The sequence below is a fragment of the Gouania willdenowi genome, chromosome 11 (assembly GCF_900634775.1).
Source record: "Gouania willdenowi chromosome 11, fGouWil2.1, whole genome shotgun sequence".
In the NCBI taxonomy this organism is placed as follows: Eukaryota; Metazoa; Chordata; class Actinopteri; order Blenniiformes; family Gobiesocidae; genus Gouania; species Gouania willdenowi.
In genome coordinates, this window is record NC_041054.1 from 21,587,773 (window position 1) to 21,600,656 (window position 12,884).

A 12,884-nucleotide genomic window follows, 5' to 3' on the forward strand; every position below is an offset into this window, starting at 1 on the left:
TAAGGGACATTTTCTGTTACCCACTACGAGCCGTCCCACCACCCCAACCAAGCTCCAGTATCTCTTATATTTTAAGACAGGTGTACAAGAAATCTAAAATAGCCACTTGTCAAGCACTTACTAAATACAATTATGTGATTAGAATCTGGTAAATCAACCTTTATTAACATTGAAATGCTGTGAACATTCCTACTAGGGCTGGGTGATATGGACCAAAACTCATATCTCAATATATTTTCTCAAAATGTTGATACACGATATAAATCTAGATCATTTCATCAAATAAAGTCTGACCAGAAAAATAATTCTGGGTTAAATTTGCTGATGCAAAATGCTACGCAGGCTCATTTATTAACAAACAGCTGCACAATTTATGCCACTTTTGGCTTTTTCACCTGTAAGGGACAGCATGTGTGAGTGAATTCTGTAGTGTGGCTCATTATGGGGAAGGTCTGGGTTAGAATGCACTCAGTAATCCATCTAAATAAACTTTACATACTGTTCTGAGAAGTAAAAGCAGCGACTCCTAAAACAAAAAAAAATTATACAAAATAAGATATATATATCGATATATTCAATTGTTGTTTTCAATAACGGCAAAATAGAAAACTCGATACATCTTGAATCGCAATTTATCGCTCAGCTCTTATTCCTAAATTATAAAACAGCCTAAATAAAAACATGTGTTTCTTTAATATACTTACAGTTCATTTACAAGTCAACACATTGCATATTTATTATTAATTTCACATTGCTTGTCTTTAAGTTAGACATTAACATTTTATTTTCATTTCATATTTTCTTATAATTTCTCATGCTCACTCATGTGGTTCTCTGGTTTTCACTAATGACTTATTAGACACATTTATTACAGACTTTACCACCTTTAACACTTTTTAAAACAGTGTATATTTGTGGAGCTTGTGATTGGATGATTTTTCATGGTGACTTACATGGTTTCTTCTGCTGTGATAGACGTTATTAATCTAACAGAACATGTAACTGTGTCCCATCCTGCTGCTCTTTAGGAAGATAAACTCTCATTTCACAACGTATTTACACCAGGTCTTTGTTTTTTTCCCCCGGAACGTCTTCATCCATCTCTCTTCTGAGTTATTTCCAGGTTTTTTGCCGCTGTCAGCACTAATCTCGCGAGAACTGCCACTCAGGCCATTCAGGTGGTAGTTCTCACGATGCTAGTGACGGCGTTCGGTTTAGTAATTATTATTACATTAAAATACGGGATATTTACGAGAAAATACTAATACAGGAAAATGGCGGGAAAGAGGGGTAAAATACGGGAGTTTCCCAGCCAAAACGGGATACTTGACAGGTATGGTCAGGGAGAGAGTCTTTATCAATGCCACTGGACTTAATCGCTCAATAATCAACGTTGACTTTTGTAAAGTTTGTGTTGACATTTTTATTTGAACAACAAACTCAAACTACCTCAAAACGTACTCAATTTACAAGCAAAATGCAGATTTTTAAACTTTAGTTTGATGCAAATATAATAAACAATTGTTCAGAAATGCATCCTAATCCTACTGCTGCAACACATTGGTTAATGCATTTACACAATACGCCTAAAGTTGAAATCTGAAATCAAAACTGAAGATGCTGCTGATGGCCGATGCTGCAAAGTTCCAAATGTTCTCTGCACAACCAGTTGTTTAACGTCCAGATCCTGCAGAAACACACAAACAGTGTGAGAGAAAAACCTTTTACTGAATCACAACATGTATGGTGGTCTTTTTGTTTGGTTGACAGATCTATTTAATAGTGGAGTCCACATTCCTTTTCAGAAACACTTTTTTATACTGGGGGAAATGGTAGTATGTATTGACTACTATAGTAATGCTCAACATGTGGTTTTTTTATGTCTTTATTTAAATTAGTAATGGAAACTTTTTTTATCACCTTTTTACCTATTTCCATTGTCCCATTTTTGCCCCTTTTTTAAAAGTTCTGACACTTTTTTTTTTTTTTTTTTTCGGATTTTAGCTTCCTTTTGCCAATAAATGCCCCTTTTTTCTTACTTTTTGTTCATTTTTGCAAATTATTTTTGACAATTTTATCCAATTTGTGTCCTTTCTTCTTCTTTTTTGGCCACTTTTTATCCAAAATAAGCTAACTTTTGCCCAATAAATATTACTTCTTTCCTTTTTTCATGTTGCCTCTTTTTGTTCCACATGCATTTTTGCCCTTTTTCATTATTGCTTGCCACATGTTGCTCATTAAAGCTACCCTTTGCCATTATATACCACCTGGTTCCTCTATCGTTGTCTATTTTTTGGCCACTCTTGACTGCTTTTGGCCCATTTTAGTCACTTTTCACTCTTTTCTTGCCATGATTTTGCCACTTTTGGACCATTTTTGGCCACGTTACCATCTCTGCCATTACTCCAAAAACCAACCGTAGCGGACCGGACCGGCCCACTTCGGGTCGACGGCCTATACCAACAATGTCTAGTATGCCAGATGGCCAGTCCACCCCTGCCATTAGCACAAATGAGGACCCGAAGGGCCTGAAAAGTGATGCAAGAGGAAGCTTAACTTTTATTATAGCATTTATTTCAGGCTCAGTAATTGTGATTAATTGTAATTCAACTTTAGTATTTGAGAACGTAATTGTAATTGACTTCCTGATGATAAAAATAATTATAATTTCATTGTAATTGGGGGAAAATTGCTGGTCACTGTGATTGTAATTGAATTGTAATTGAACATGGGTAATGAAAAACATAATTGTAACTGAAAAATGTAATTGAACCAACCCTGAATTGAACATTTTCTGTGGTTTTACCTTTCTTCTTCTCTTGTTCCTTGTGAAACACCTTCCCATCCGATTGACTCCAGCCAAGTGTAAAGTTAGATAGTCCATGTGACTCCAGCTTTTCCTGCAGCTACTCAGAAATGGAGATAAAAATCTGTTACAGCCGTCGGTCATAGCATCAAACACCTCAGATGGTGATCAGTCAGCTTTAAATGTGGTGTACCTGCTTGAGAATCTGCTGTTGGGTGATGGGATCATGGACGTCAGCCTCTGACTGGAACTTTAATCTGAACCTTGCTGTATTCTTTGGATAAGAGAAGCTCTGGCAGATGAAATAGTGCTGTTCCTCACAACCAATATTCCACCACATTCCTGTGGTGGTGTTCACCACTCCACATGACTCAGAGCTATTAAAGCGTTGTATCTTATGCCAGTTCTTAAAAGTAACCTGTGTCTGATCAGACCATAATGACCAGGGTAATTTGAAGAGTCCAATCCAGGATTCAGTTGACAGCAGTTTTGTGATCTCATCGTTTTCTGACCGGCTTTGGACTGTAGCTAGATCAGTGTACATAGACCGGCAAAAGCTCTGGGCTTCAGACCAATTCTGCTCAGCATTCACCAAAATGAATTTGGCTGGACCTTTTTCTATAAAATACAGAGAAAATAAGGAACATTTTGTGAACTTTTGGACAGTAAAAGTGAAATTGAAGATCAAGAACATCCACTGTTCAACGTCCTCCATTACCATTCCAGCAGACTGCAGGATGTCGTTCTTTACATGACTCATCTAGCCACAATCCATTACTGAGCATTCCGACACAACTGTCTCTGGCCCTGTTTGGTTGACCTGAATTCCAATTATTAAAATCCACCTTATCATAATAGTGCTCATTGTCCTTTGACCACTTCCATTTACTGGTTTCCTCCTGAAGCCCGATCCATACGTAGAGTCCTTGTTCTGTGAGGGTTCTGAGAAGCTTCTGGTTTTCATTTTGGTCTTCTACAGCCGCCAAGTCATGGAAATTCTCTCTGCAGTATCTCTGAGCCTCAGCCCAGTTCTTTAAGATCTTTATAAAGTGATACTCCCTGAATGTGTTTGTGGACAGACAGAGAGAAAGCCCTAGTGGACAAAGGGATATAATTAAAATGTGTTAAAACTAACATTGAATTTAAGTTAATCCAAATATTTTTGACAACATCTGTTGTAACAAATAATTAAATTGGTAGTCATTTATTTTTTTAAAGCCTACTTTCAGATTTCAGTATTATTTTGGTCTATTTTATTTCTGTTATTCATTTTAACTTTATATTATACAACAGAGTCATGAGCTATGATGGAGACTTTCACTTTCAGCAGGAAGAATTCTCCACCAGAACAAAATTTGGACGTGACAACAGTCTGTCAAACTGGTTGAGGTTAGTGGACAGGAAGAGCAGAACCGAACAGGAAATGCCATGATACCATGATAAACAGTAGACTATGTTTCATCTGATTCCTTCTTATAGTCAAAATAATCCAGAAATTGTGTAATAATAATAATAATAATAATAATAATAATAATAATAATAATAATAATAGGAAAATAATGAATAATCTTTTGTCAAACTTCAAGCTGTTTAGGCTCAGATTAATGAGGTGTAGATCCATTAATAAGAAACAGAGTTTAGAATATGCGGTTAGTCAGGTCTGAACCCAGCAGATCTCTCAGATCTATGGACACAGGTCAGATAGTGGAGCCTAGAGTTCACAGTAAACATGGTGATGATGCTTTTAGTTGTTATGCTGCAAAGAAGTGTGAACATTTTTAAATCAAAGTTAAAGGCACTTTTTTTCTCTACAGCGTATGATTGAGAGGAAGATATTTGGTTGTGTTGTTGATGAAATGTGTTTGTTGATGATTTTAATTCATTTTACTGATTATTTTAAATGTTTTTTATTGAATTTAAGCTGTTGAATGTTGTCTGTAGCACTTTTTGCTTCATGTAAAACACATTGAGTTGCCTTGTGTATGAAATGCGCTATACAAATAAATTTGCCTTGCGTTGACTTGACTTCAGTAGAATTACAAGCTTATAATATAACTTAACACTAAAGTAGTAACAGTATATGTGTTATACCAGTTTAAATGATTGAATGATGTTTTAATGGACCAGCCATTTTTGACCAGGAACACAACCATGGTTAACAAGAAATGAACACAGATTGAGAGTTAAGAATCTCTTTATAATGTACAGTGGTTAAAAAGTATATAATACTTTTTAGTATTTAGTATTAGTATTTTTAGTATTTAGTATTTTTAAGTTTTACATAAGAATCTTTTAACCCCAGTAATTTTACTCATAATTCAATGAAAATTATGCATAACATAACAGTACTTATACTTGAGCACAAATGTTCAGTACTTTTTACACCTCAGCATAATAATAATAATAATAATAATAATAATAATAATAATAATTTAAAAAAAAAAAAAAAAAAATAATAATAATAATAATAATAATGATAATAATAATAATAATAATAATAATAATAATAATAATAATAATAAAATAATAATAATAATAATAATAATAATAATAATAATAAAGATAATAAAAAAAAAAAATAATAATAATAAAAATAATAAAAAATAATAATAATAATAATAATAATAAAAAATAATAATAAAAATAATAATAATAATAATAATAATAATAATAATAATAATAATAATAATGCACATTGACCACACTCATGATAACACAAGTTTCACCCTCTGACCTGAGAAAATGAGGACCATCAACTGCATCCCACTGAACCTGAAAGTAAAAACATTCACACATTAGTTTGTTTCTAATTTGATGCTTCTTGTAGTTACGTAAACACTCAAAGAACCCGAGATCAGATTTAGATCAAACATCAGATGAAAATACGGTGGCATAACACCAAAAAGGAGGACATTTTTTAGGACTCAACAAAGCAAGAATAAATACAGAAACATTGTAATAAGAACAGCAAACTTAGCCTGAGAGGAAAATAAAGTTGAGCCACATTGTAAGTAAAAACAGCAACAAAGACAATCTTCAAATATTTGACAGTAGAAATTAAAACAGCTCAGTTACCGTCATGGTCTCAGGTTTAATATATTTACAGTAGGTGCTCAAATAATCATATTTGCTGAAACTTTTGATTGATAAAATAAAATATTTTAGTTAAAAAGAAATGTAAAACATAGAGAATTCCTTTTTTTTTTAGTTCAGCATATCTACAGAAAATATTTGACATTTACTTAAATAGACATTATAATAATACAGTGATTCTCAACTAACTAACTAAAAAGTCATTTTATTATAATAGTAGATACAAATTCTACTGAAATGATTATTATTATTATTTAAAATCAAGTTTAAAATAAATCAAACAAAAAGTACTGTTTAAAATCTGATAAAAACTATAGCACTTATAATAGTTTTCAAAACTGAATGTCTACTTTCAAAGGCAGGATGAGAGAAGTCACAAAAAGAAAAACGGCTTTTTGGACTTTTTGTTCCTTTTTGTCTGCGATCAGTTGATAATGGTTCTCCGACCCAATTACTGAATCCACCCACATGTCGCAAACCGTTGTTGTGATAGTGAAATCCTCTCTAAGGGTTGAAAGCTCAGTTCATTTCTGCTGACTGGAGGTTTGAGCAATGATCAAAATACAAACGTTATTCACTCAGTTCTTCAGTCGGCTGTGTGTTGTCCTCTGTGTTTAAAACAACTGTGGGTGAAATTACTGTGATGACATCATAACAGCTGTAAAGTACCACATCTTGGCTTTCAGAAACTGTTCGATTCTTCCCAATAGGACAAATATTGACCTAAATGGGGTAGTGGACTGGTCCCACCCTGGGACCCACATTTTGCCGTAGTCATTAAATCGCGACCCACTTTTCTTTTTTTTTTTTTAATTCAACCAAACAAATGTAGTTTTTCAAAAATGGCTGTAGAAAACACACACACACACATATGTATATATATATATTTTCCTGTGCAACATACAGTTCACAGCATGCCTGTCAAAAAAAAGTTGAAAAGGTTTAAAGTGTGCCTGCAACACAATCGGTTGGAGTAAATACAGATATTTCAATATCAATTTAAAAATTCCTTTGATTGTCCCGTTTACTGCAGTGTGTTCTGTTGGAGAAAGGCCATCTAAAAACAGTGCAGTAGGGATGAGAAAACTCGTTTCACACCAAAGATTCCCATTCTAATTCTACTCCAAAATGTCTATGTTTTTCTTGAAGATCATTTGTACTGCTCTGGGATGGAGAGTCAGCGGTGTCTGAGACCTGTGGACCGGATCCAGTGCCATTGAAGTGTAGTTTTCTTGTTGTGATGAGCCGTATAACGCATTGGTACCTTTGTGCGTGAGTGAGCGGTACCTCTATCGTCTCAGGAAGCCCAGGAAAGGACTGGGAATAAAATGACTCTATTAAATTGAACTTGTATTACTACTAAAACACTTTTTTCCCCATTCTATTTCCAGTTATTACAGAAATATAGGGCAAAGTGCGTCCTATTTACTGCTGTTAGCGTATGTAGCCCCGGCCGTCAAACAGAGCATTTCAAACATTTTAAACAAACTTACTAACAGTCAATGTCCGTCTCAAGCTTATTTACTGTTCCATTTAACAATGTGTCAAGTTTAAGCATCTCACCCACTAAGGCCAGCAATACAGATGGTAATTCCACCCATAAACTGTCTGAAATTCATCAAAAATATAGCCTACTACGCCTCCTTCAGACAAAATAAACCCAACCTGGCAACGCAGCTCATACAGCAATCAACATTTGACTCTCTGCTACATTTAGTTACTTTTCTCTCACTCAATCAAGTCTCATTTCCCCAGTAGAGGGCCTGTGTAATTGTATGTAGTTTATTATTAAATAGCATTTACTGATTTATTTTTATTCAATACCATTGTTTTTTGATCATATATATTTAGATTAAATAAAAATGGGTTTTAGCTCCAAAGGAGGACAAATATGCGTCTGGCAGGTAGACGGACGAGGCCGGCACAGTGTTGGACATGTGGCCACCCTGGCAAGAGAATGGCATTTAGCGTCTAATGATATTATTAGCATTATTAGCTGTCACTAGTTTCTCCTGCATTCAATGTCATTTTTCATTTAAAGAAAAGCAGTTTTTTCAACATATAGGACAATTTCTTAAAACTGCGTGCTGACAGATATTGTATTTGAAACAATAGAGATTGAACCAACTCAGAGCTGAAGCTAACGTGAAGACTTACCTGGTATTAGGGAACATCTTTGCTGTGACTCCTCTCCTCTGTTACACAGATTTTTCAAGAGCATACGACCACTTTTATCCAGTGTGAGTCTGTTTTGGCTCAAATCATTAGGCAAAACCAATTCATTTGCCCCTGACATATGAACTGGAAGGCATACAAATTTAGCAGGTGAAATGGAGCGTTTGACCTTGAGGGCGAAACTTCAGAAAGGCCCTTAATGGTGGTGTCACTCACACAAACAAATTGCCAACAATTGTGTGATCTGAGAATAACATGATCCTGTTAGTTGAGATTTATACTGTGGACTTGATTAGCCCTAATGAACCTTTTCTGTGACTCATTAGCATACTAAAGGATTCCTGGTATCAGATTACTCTGGTATATGTGAATAGATCAGAGGTTACCAAAAAAATTGAAAAAAATGATATAACATTTTACGAAAAAGCTAGAAATTGTGACTCTTCTCCTTCAAAACTCAATTAAAGAATAACATAAAATGTGCAATCACATATTTTAGAACAGTAAATATCATGTTTTTGGAGTGCCTTATACATGTCTTATATACTGTATATGTCTGTCAGACACACACACACACACAAGACTAAATGATATGCAGGACCCCATGCCAGTCCTCTGTGTGGCCGTCCATGTTTGAAATTGCATACTAACGTACTAGTCAGTATGTAGTGTGTTCACATTAGGTAGTATGAAAAGATTGAGTACACGAGAAATACCAGGAGGTATACTATATATGGACATTTTTTAAGTATGTATGGTGGGCACACTAGTCATACCCAACCACCCCATGATGCATTGCGAGCGAAATGTAAAATGGTCCTGGGACAGGGTCTAAGATAAAAATCAAACATCCCTTTTTCAAAACAAAAGCATCTCTTCTTGTCTTCAATTAGTTTTTAACGCTTTTGTAAATAGCGCTCTTGTTTTGAAGTTAACCAGAAGTTCAGTCAGCAGCACAATGGCGGGTTTCCGAAATGTCGGAATGAAATGAGTATATGTGAGTTTTATGGATCAAATGATAATGTTGATCAAATGTTGATATTCTACTTGATCACATTCTTGTTCAAAATGTTTTTAGAACTGTCAAAGGTGGCAAATCAATGGAGATATTTAGCCTCAGTGCGCTTCCGTTTTGTCGTAGGTTTGAAATGCATCTTGGGAAACTTGGAAATACCTGTATACTTATAGGCACACCGTGTAACTTTTGGCCACTAGGGGCGCTCGACCTGTAACTTTCACGTCAGCCACCCCTAGTGGCCACAAGTGCCGCAGCACTGTCGCAAAAATCAACAAACAGTCAGTCGGGCCAGCCTCCCTTGTCTTTTGATTGTGTGTGCAGACAGTAGTTGACCTGTAACTTCTGAAGAAGGATTGGCTCTCAGGGCAGGGGTGCGAAGCGGGGCTGGGCTCGCGACCAGGCTGGAGGAGCTGCAGCCGCCACCGCTGCCCTCCACTCACCGCCGTCGCTCTCCTCTCCGGGGCGCATCCAGAGTCGCCGCCGAGACCTGGCCCCGAACACTGCCCCGCGCACGCCGGGTTGCCCATCTGCTTCTTCCCAGGCGAAGGGGGCCGACAATGGCAACAAGGCCAGGGAGTAGGGGGGGAGCACCACCAATGCGGGGAGGCGGGCCAAGTACCGGGTCTTTGGCGGGGAGAGGAGGGCGGCGGCGGCTGCTCCTCCAGTCTCGGCGCGAGCCCAGCCCTGAGAGCCAATCCTTATCCCGAAGTTATGGATCTGACTTGCCGACTTTCCTTACTAAAGAATCCACGTTGAACTCAACTATCACGGTGATTAGTGCACCATTACCTCAACACGAAACTACCATATTGTGCTCTTTTGGCTGTAAACAGAGGCTAAACTTGTTTCAGCTGCCCACAGCAATGGCGCCGGGTCAGGAAATGCCCGTCTGTTGTGACGCCATTTGGGAACTATATATATCCGAGTCTGTGGTCACGTGAAACGTTCTCCAGGCATTCTCCAGGTCACACGACATGGCCTAAGACGGTTAGTCTTTATAGGCCTGAGGAATCATTTAAAATAACTCTATGGCTCAACTCTTTAGGTCAAAAAGTCTGCGGTGTGCCTTTAAGTGGGAACGGTCATCATTGGTCATCAACCTAATCATACTAATAGTATATAGCAAATAGTATATACTCATTGAGTTTGTAGTGTATTATACATTAGTGTGACATTTTGAACACAGCCTGTGTCTACCTGCCAGTGCATGCTGCCATGGTTGCCTAGCGACAGACGTCACACAGCGGTGCTGCTCAAAACACCCATCACAGTACTTTAGCCTAATTATCTCCTGAGACTGGAACGCTATGTGATGATAGGTTTCATTTCCTGGTTTTGCTTTTTTTGTAAAAGATGTCAGTGCATGGGCAGCTTGTGTTAGCAGATTATTTTGGTTTGCCTGAATGTTTAGGATGTTGAGATTTCAAAGTTCTATCAAATTTTATTATTGGCTTTTGTGATGGCTAAGACCTATTGATGACTAGCGTCGTAGATAGGTGTTGTGATGAATGATGGCTCTGTGTATGTAAAGAATATTTGCCTAGTACACAGTATCAGGACATCTTTGAGAGTAGTTTGTGTAATGATATGATGATGTGTCGAGCTACATACTGTATGTCTCGCCAGTGTGAGTTATCAGCACTGCAGCGAAGGTGAAGGAGGTTGTGCAAGAGCCTCATCATGCATCATCACCCATAAATATTCTTCTTCAAAAAGCAGAACAGCAACAAGCAAGAAAAGTAACATCATAGTGATTAATGTATTTATTTGCACAGTTAAGAATATACATATAACACATTTAATATTACAGTGCAGGAAGAGGCATAACTCGAGGAGCTAATGAGATGCCTCCACCATGTAATTGACTAAAAAAAATTTTATTTAAAAAAAAAAAAAAAAAACAATACATGGAATATAATAAAGGATCCTATCTATATCAAAAATATATAAATTACAATAAAGCAAAAAAGAATTGACTTCTATGCAACATACAATTACATTCACGGAACAGAAATTTAATGGATTTTAAGACAGCTTTTAGAACTCCTTAATGAAATGCCTTCTTTTGTGAAAATGTAACATTTGTTCAACAACTTGACCCCACTGCACCGGATTAAAAACTGGCCTCTGGAGGAAATATGTTTTTTTTAATATGCAAATCTTGGGCTAGGAGTGTTGAATGGGTTGACACCTCGTTGAAGACTTTATAAATGAAGATACACAACTGGTGGGTATTGACATTATGCTGTAGATGTTTAAAATGTGAAGTTTCTGAAACAGAGGGGAGGAAGAGGGGTTTTTGAGTAACCCAAATTTTATGTAATGATGTATAGGAAAAGCGCTGACCCAGACTATATTACAGTAAGAAAGATACGGGTATCAAACTATATTAAAAAGTAAAAAGGTAATTAATTGAAATCAAGCTGCTAATCTGTCTAATGACGCCCAGAGATTTATTAATTTTTGTACCGAGCAAATTAATTTGCTGATACCTAGAGCATATCCACATAATCATTTTGAAGCTGATTGGATGAATCTATTGGGTAGGTTTTATTTTCACTGTAAATGATATATCAAGACTGTTTTTCATTTAATCTTATTTAATTTTAACCATCTGGAAAACATTATTGAAAAGAGTGATACATTTGACATATCATTAACAGAGATGAGGAATAACAAAGGTCCTAAAATGACCCCTGTGGTACCCCATAATAAATTTTGGCTCTGTTTACGTAAATATAAACATATTAATGTCATATATTTTATGGATGCACTATTTAGTGTTATATTTAGCATCAACATAATCATTGATTTATTTTGGCAGGTTTGTGTTGAGTTTTACATTTATTGCCTGTAAGTAAACAACAAAAAAAAAAGACAATCAAGTCTTTTCTTAATAATGACGTCTTGGAAAAATGCTGCTTCACAGAATGCATATGCTCAGATTAATATCAGAGAACCAATTCATGAAAAATGATCAGACTACAAAATAAATGTGAATAAAGAAAAACCACAAAGGAATTGTAAATTCTTGTATTTCCAAATGGCTAAAGAATTTACTCAATTTACAAATAAAGCCTAACTTGTCAAACTTTTTTTTTTTTTAAGTGTAAATGTAATGGATAAAACAAACTACTGTATATAGCTTACTGCTACATAAAACATTAATGATTTTACACACTACCTTAAAGACAAAAACACATCAAAACAGCCTGGATATGCTTCAGATCTTGGAGCCGATGGTAAAGAGATTTTTAATTTTTCTCTGTATAACCAGCAGATCAACATCCAAATTCTGCAAAAACAAACAGAGCACCACACATTTACAGACGGTGTGAAAGGTTGGTGTGTGAGAGTGAGAATCACTTTATCAGGCATTAAACATCTGTCTGGGACTTTTTGTACTGAGATAGCATGCGGTAGCTTTTACTGGATAAAGATAGACATTATATATGCTAAACCCAAATTGAAATTTGTTTGTTTCTTTTTTACTTTTCTTCTTCTCTTGTTCCTTGTGAAACACCTTCCCATCTGATTGACTCCTGCCAAATGTAAAGTTAGAAAGTCCATGTGACTCCAGCTTTTCCTGCAGCTACTCAGAAACTCTGGCAGATGAAATAGTGCTGTTCCTCACAACCAATATTCCACCACTTTCCTGTGGTGGTTTTCACCACTCCACATGACTCAGGGCTATTAAAGCGTTGTATCTCATGCCAGTTCTTAAAAGTAACCTGTGTCTGATCAGACCATAATGACCAGAGGAAATTGAAGAGTCCAATCCAGGATTCAGTT

General features: G+C 36.1%; 1 protein-coding gene across 1 annotated transcript; it reads right to left on the reverse strand.

Annotated features, from left to right (window-relative positions):
* Positions 1-3,507: 3,507 nt before the first annotated feature.
* LOC114472613 (L-selectin-like) lies at positions 3,508-9,619 on the reverse strand. Its single transcript, XM_028461931.1, has 4 exons — positions 9,533-9,619; positions 8,057-8,094; positions 5,541-5,578; positions 3,508-3,899 (listed from the first exon to the last, which is right to left on the reverse strand). Exons 1-4 carry the CDS (start codon positions 9,617-9,619, stop codon positions 3,508-3,510), a joined length of 555 nt encoding a protein of 184 aa, XP_028317732.1.
* Positions 9,620-12,884: the final 3,265 nt, after the last annotated feature.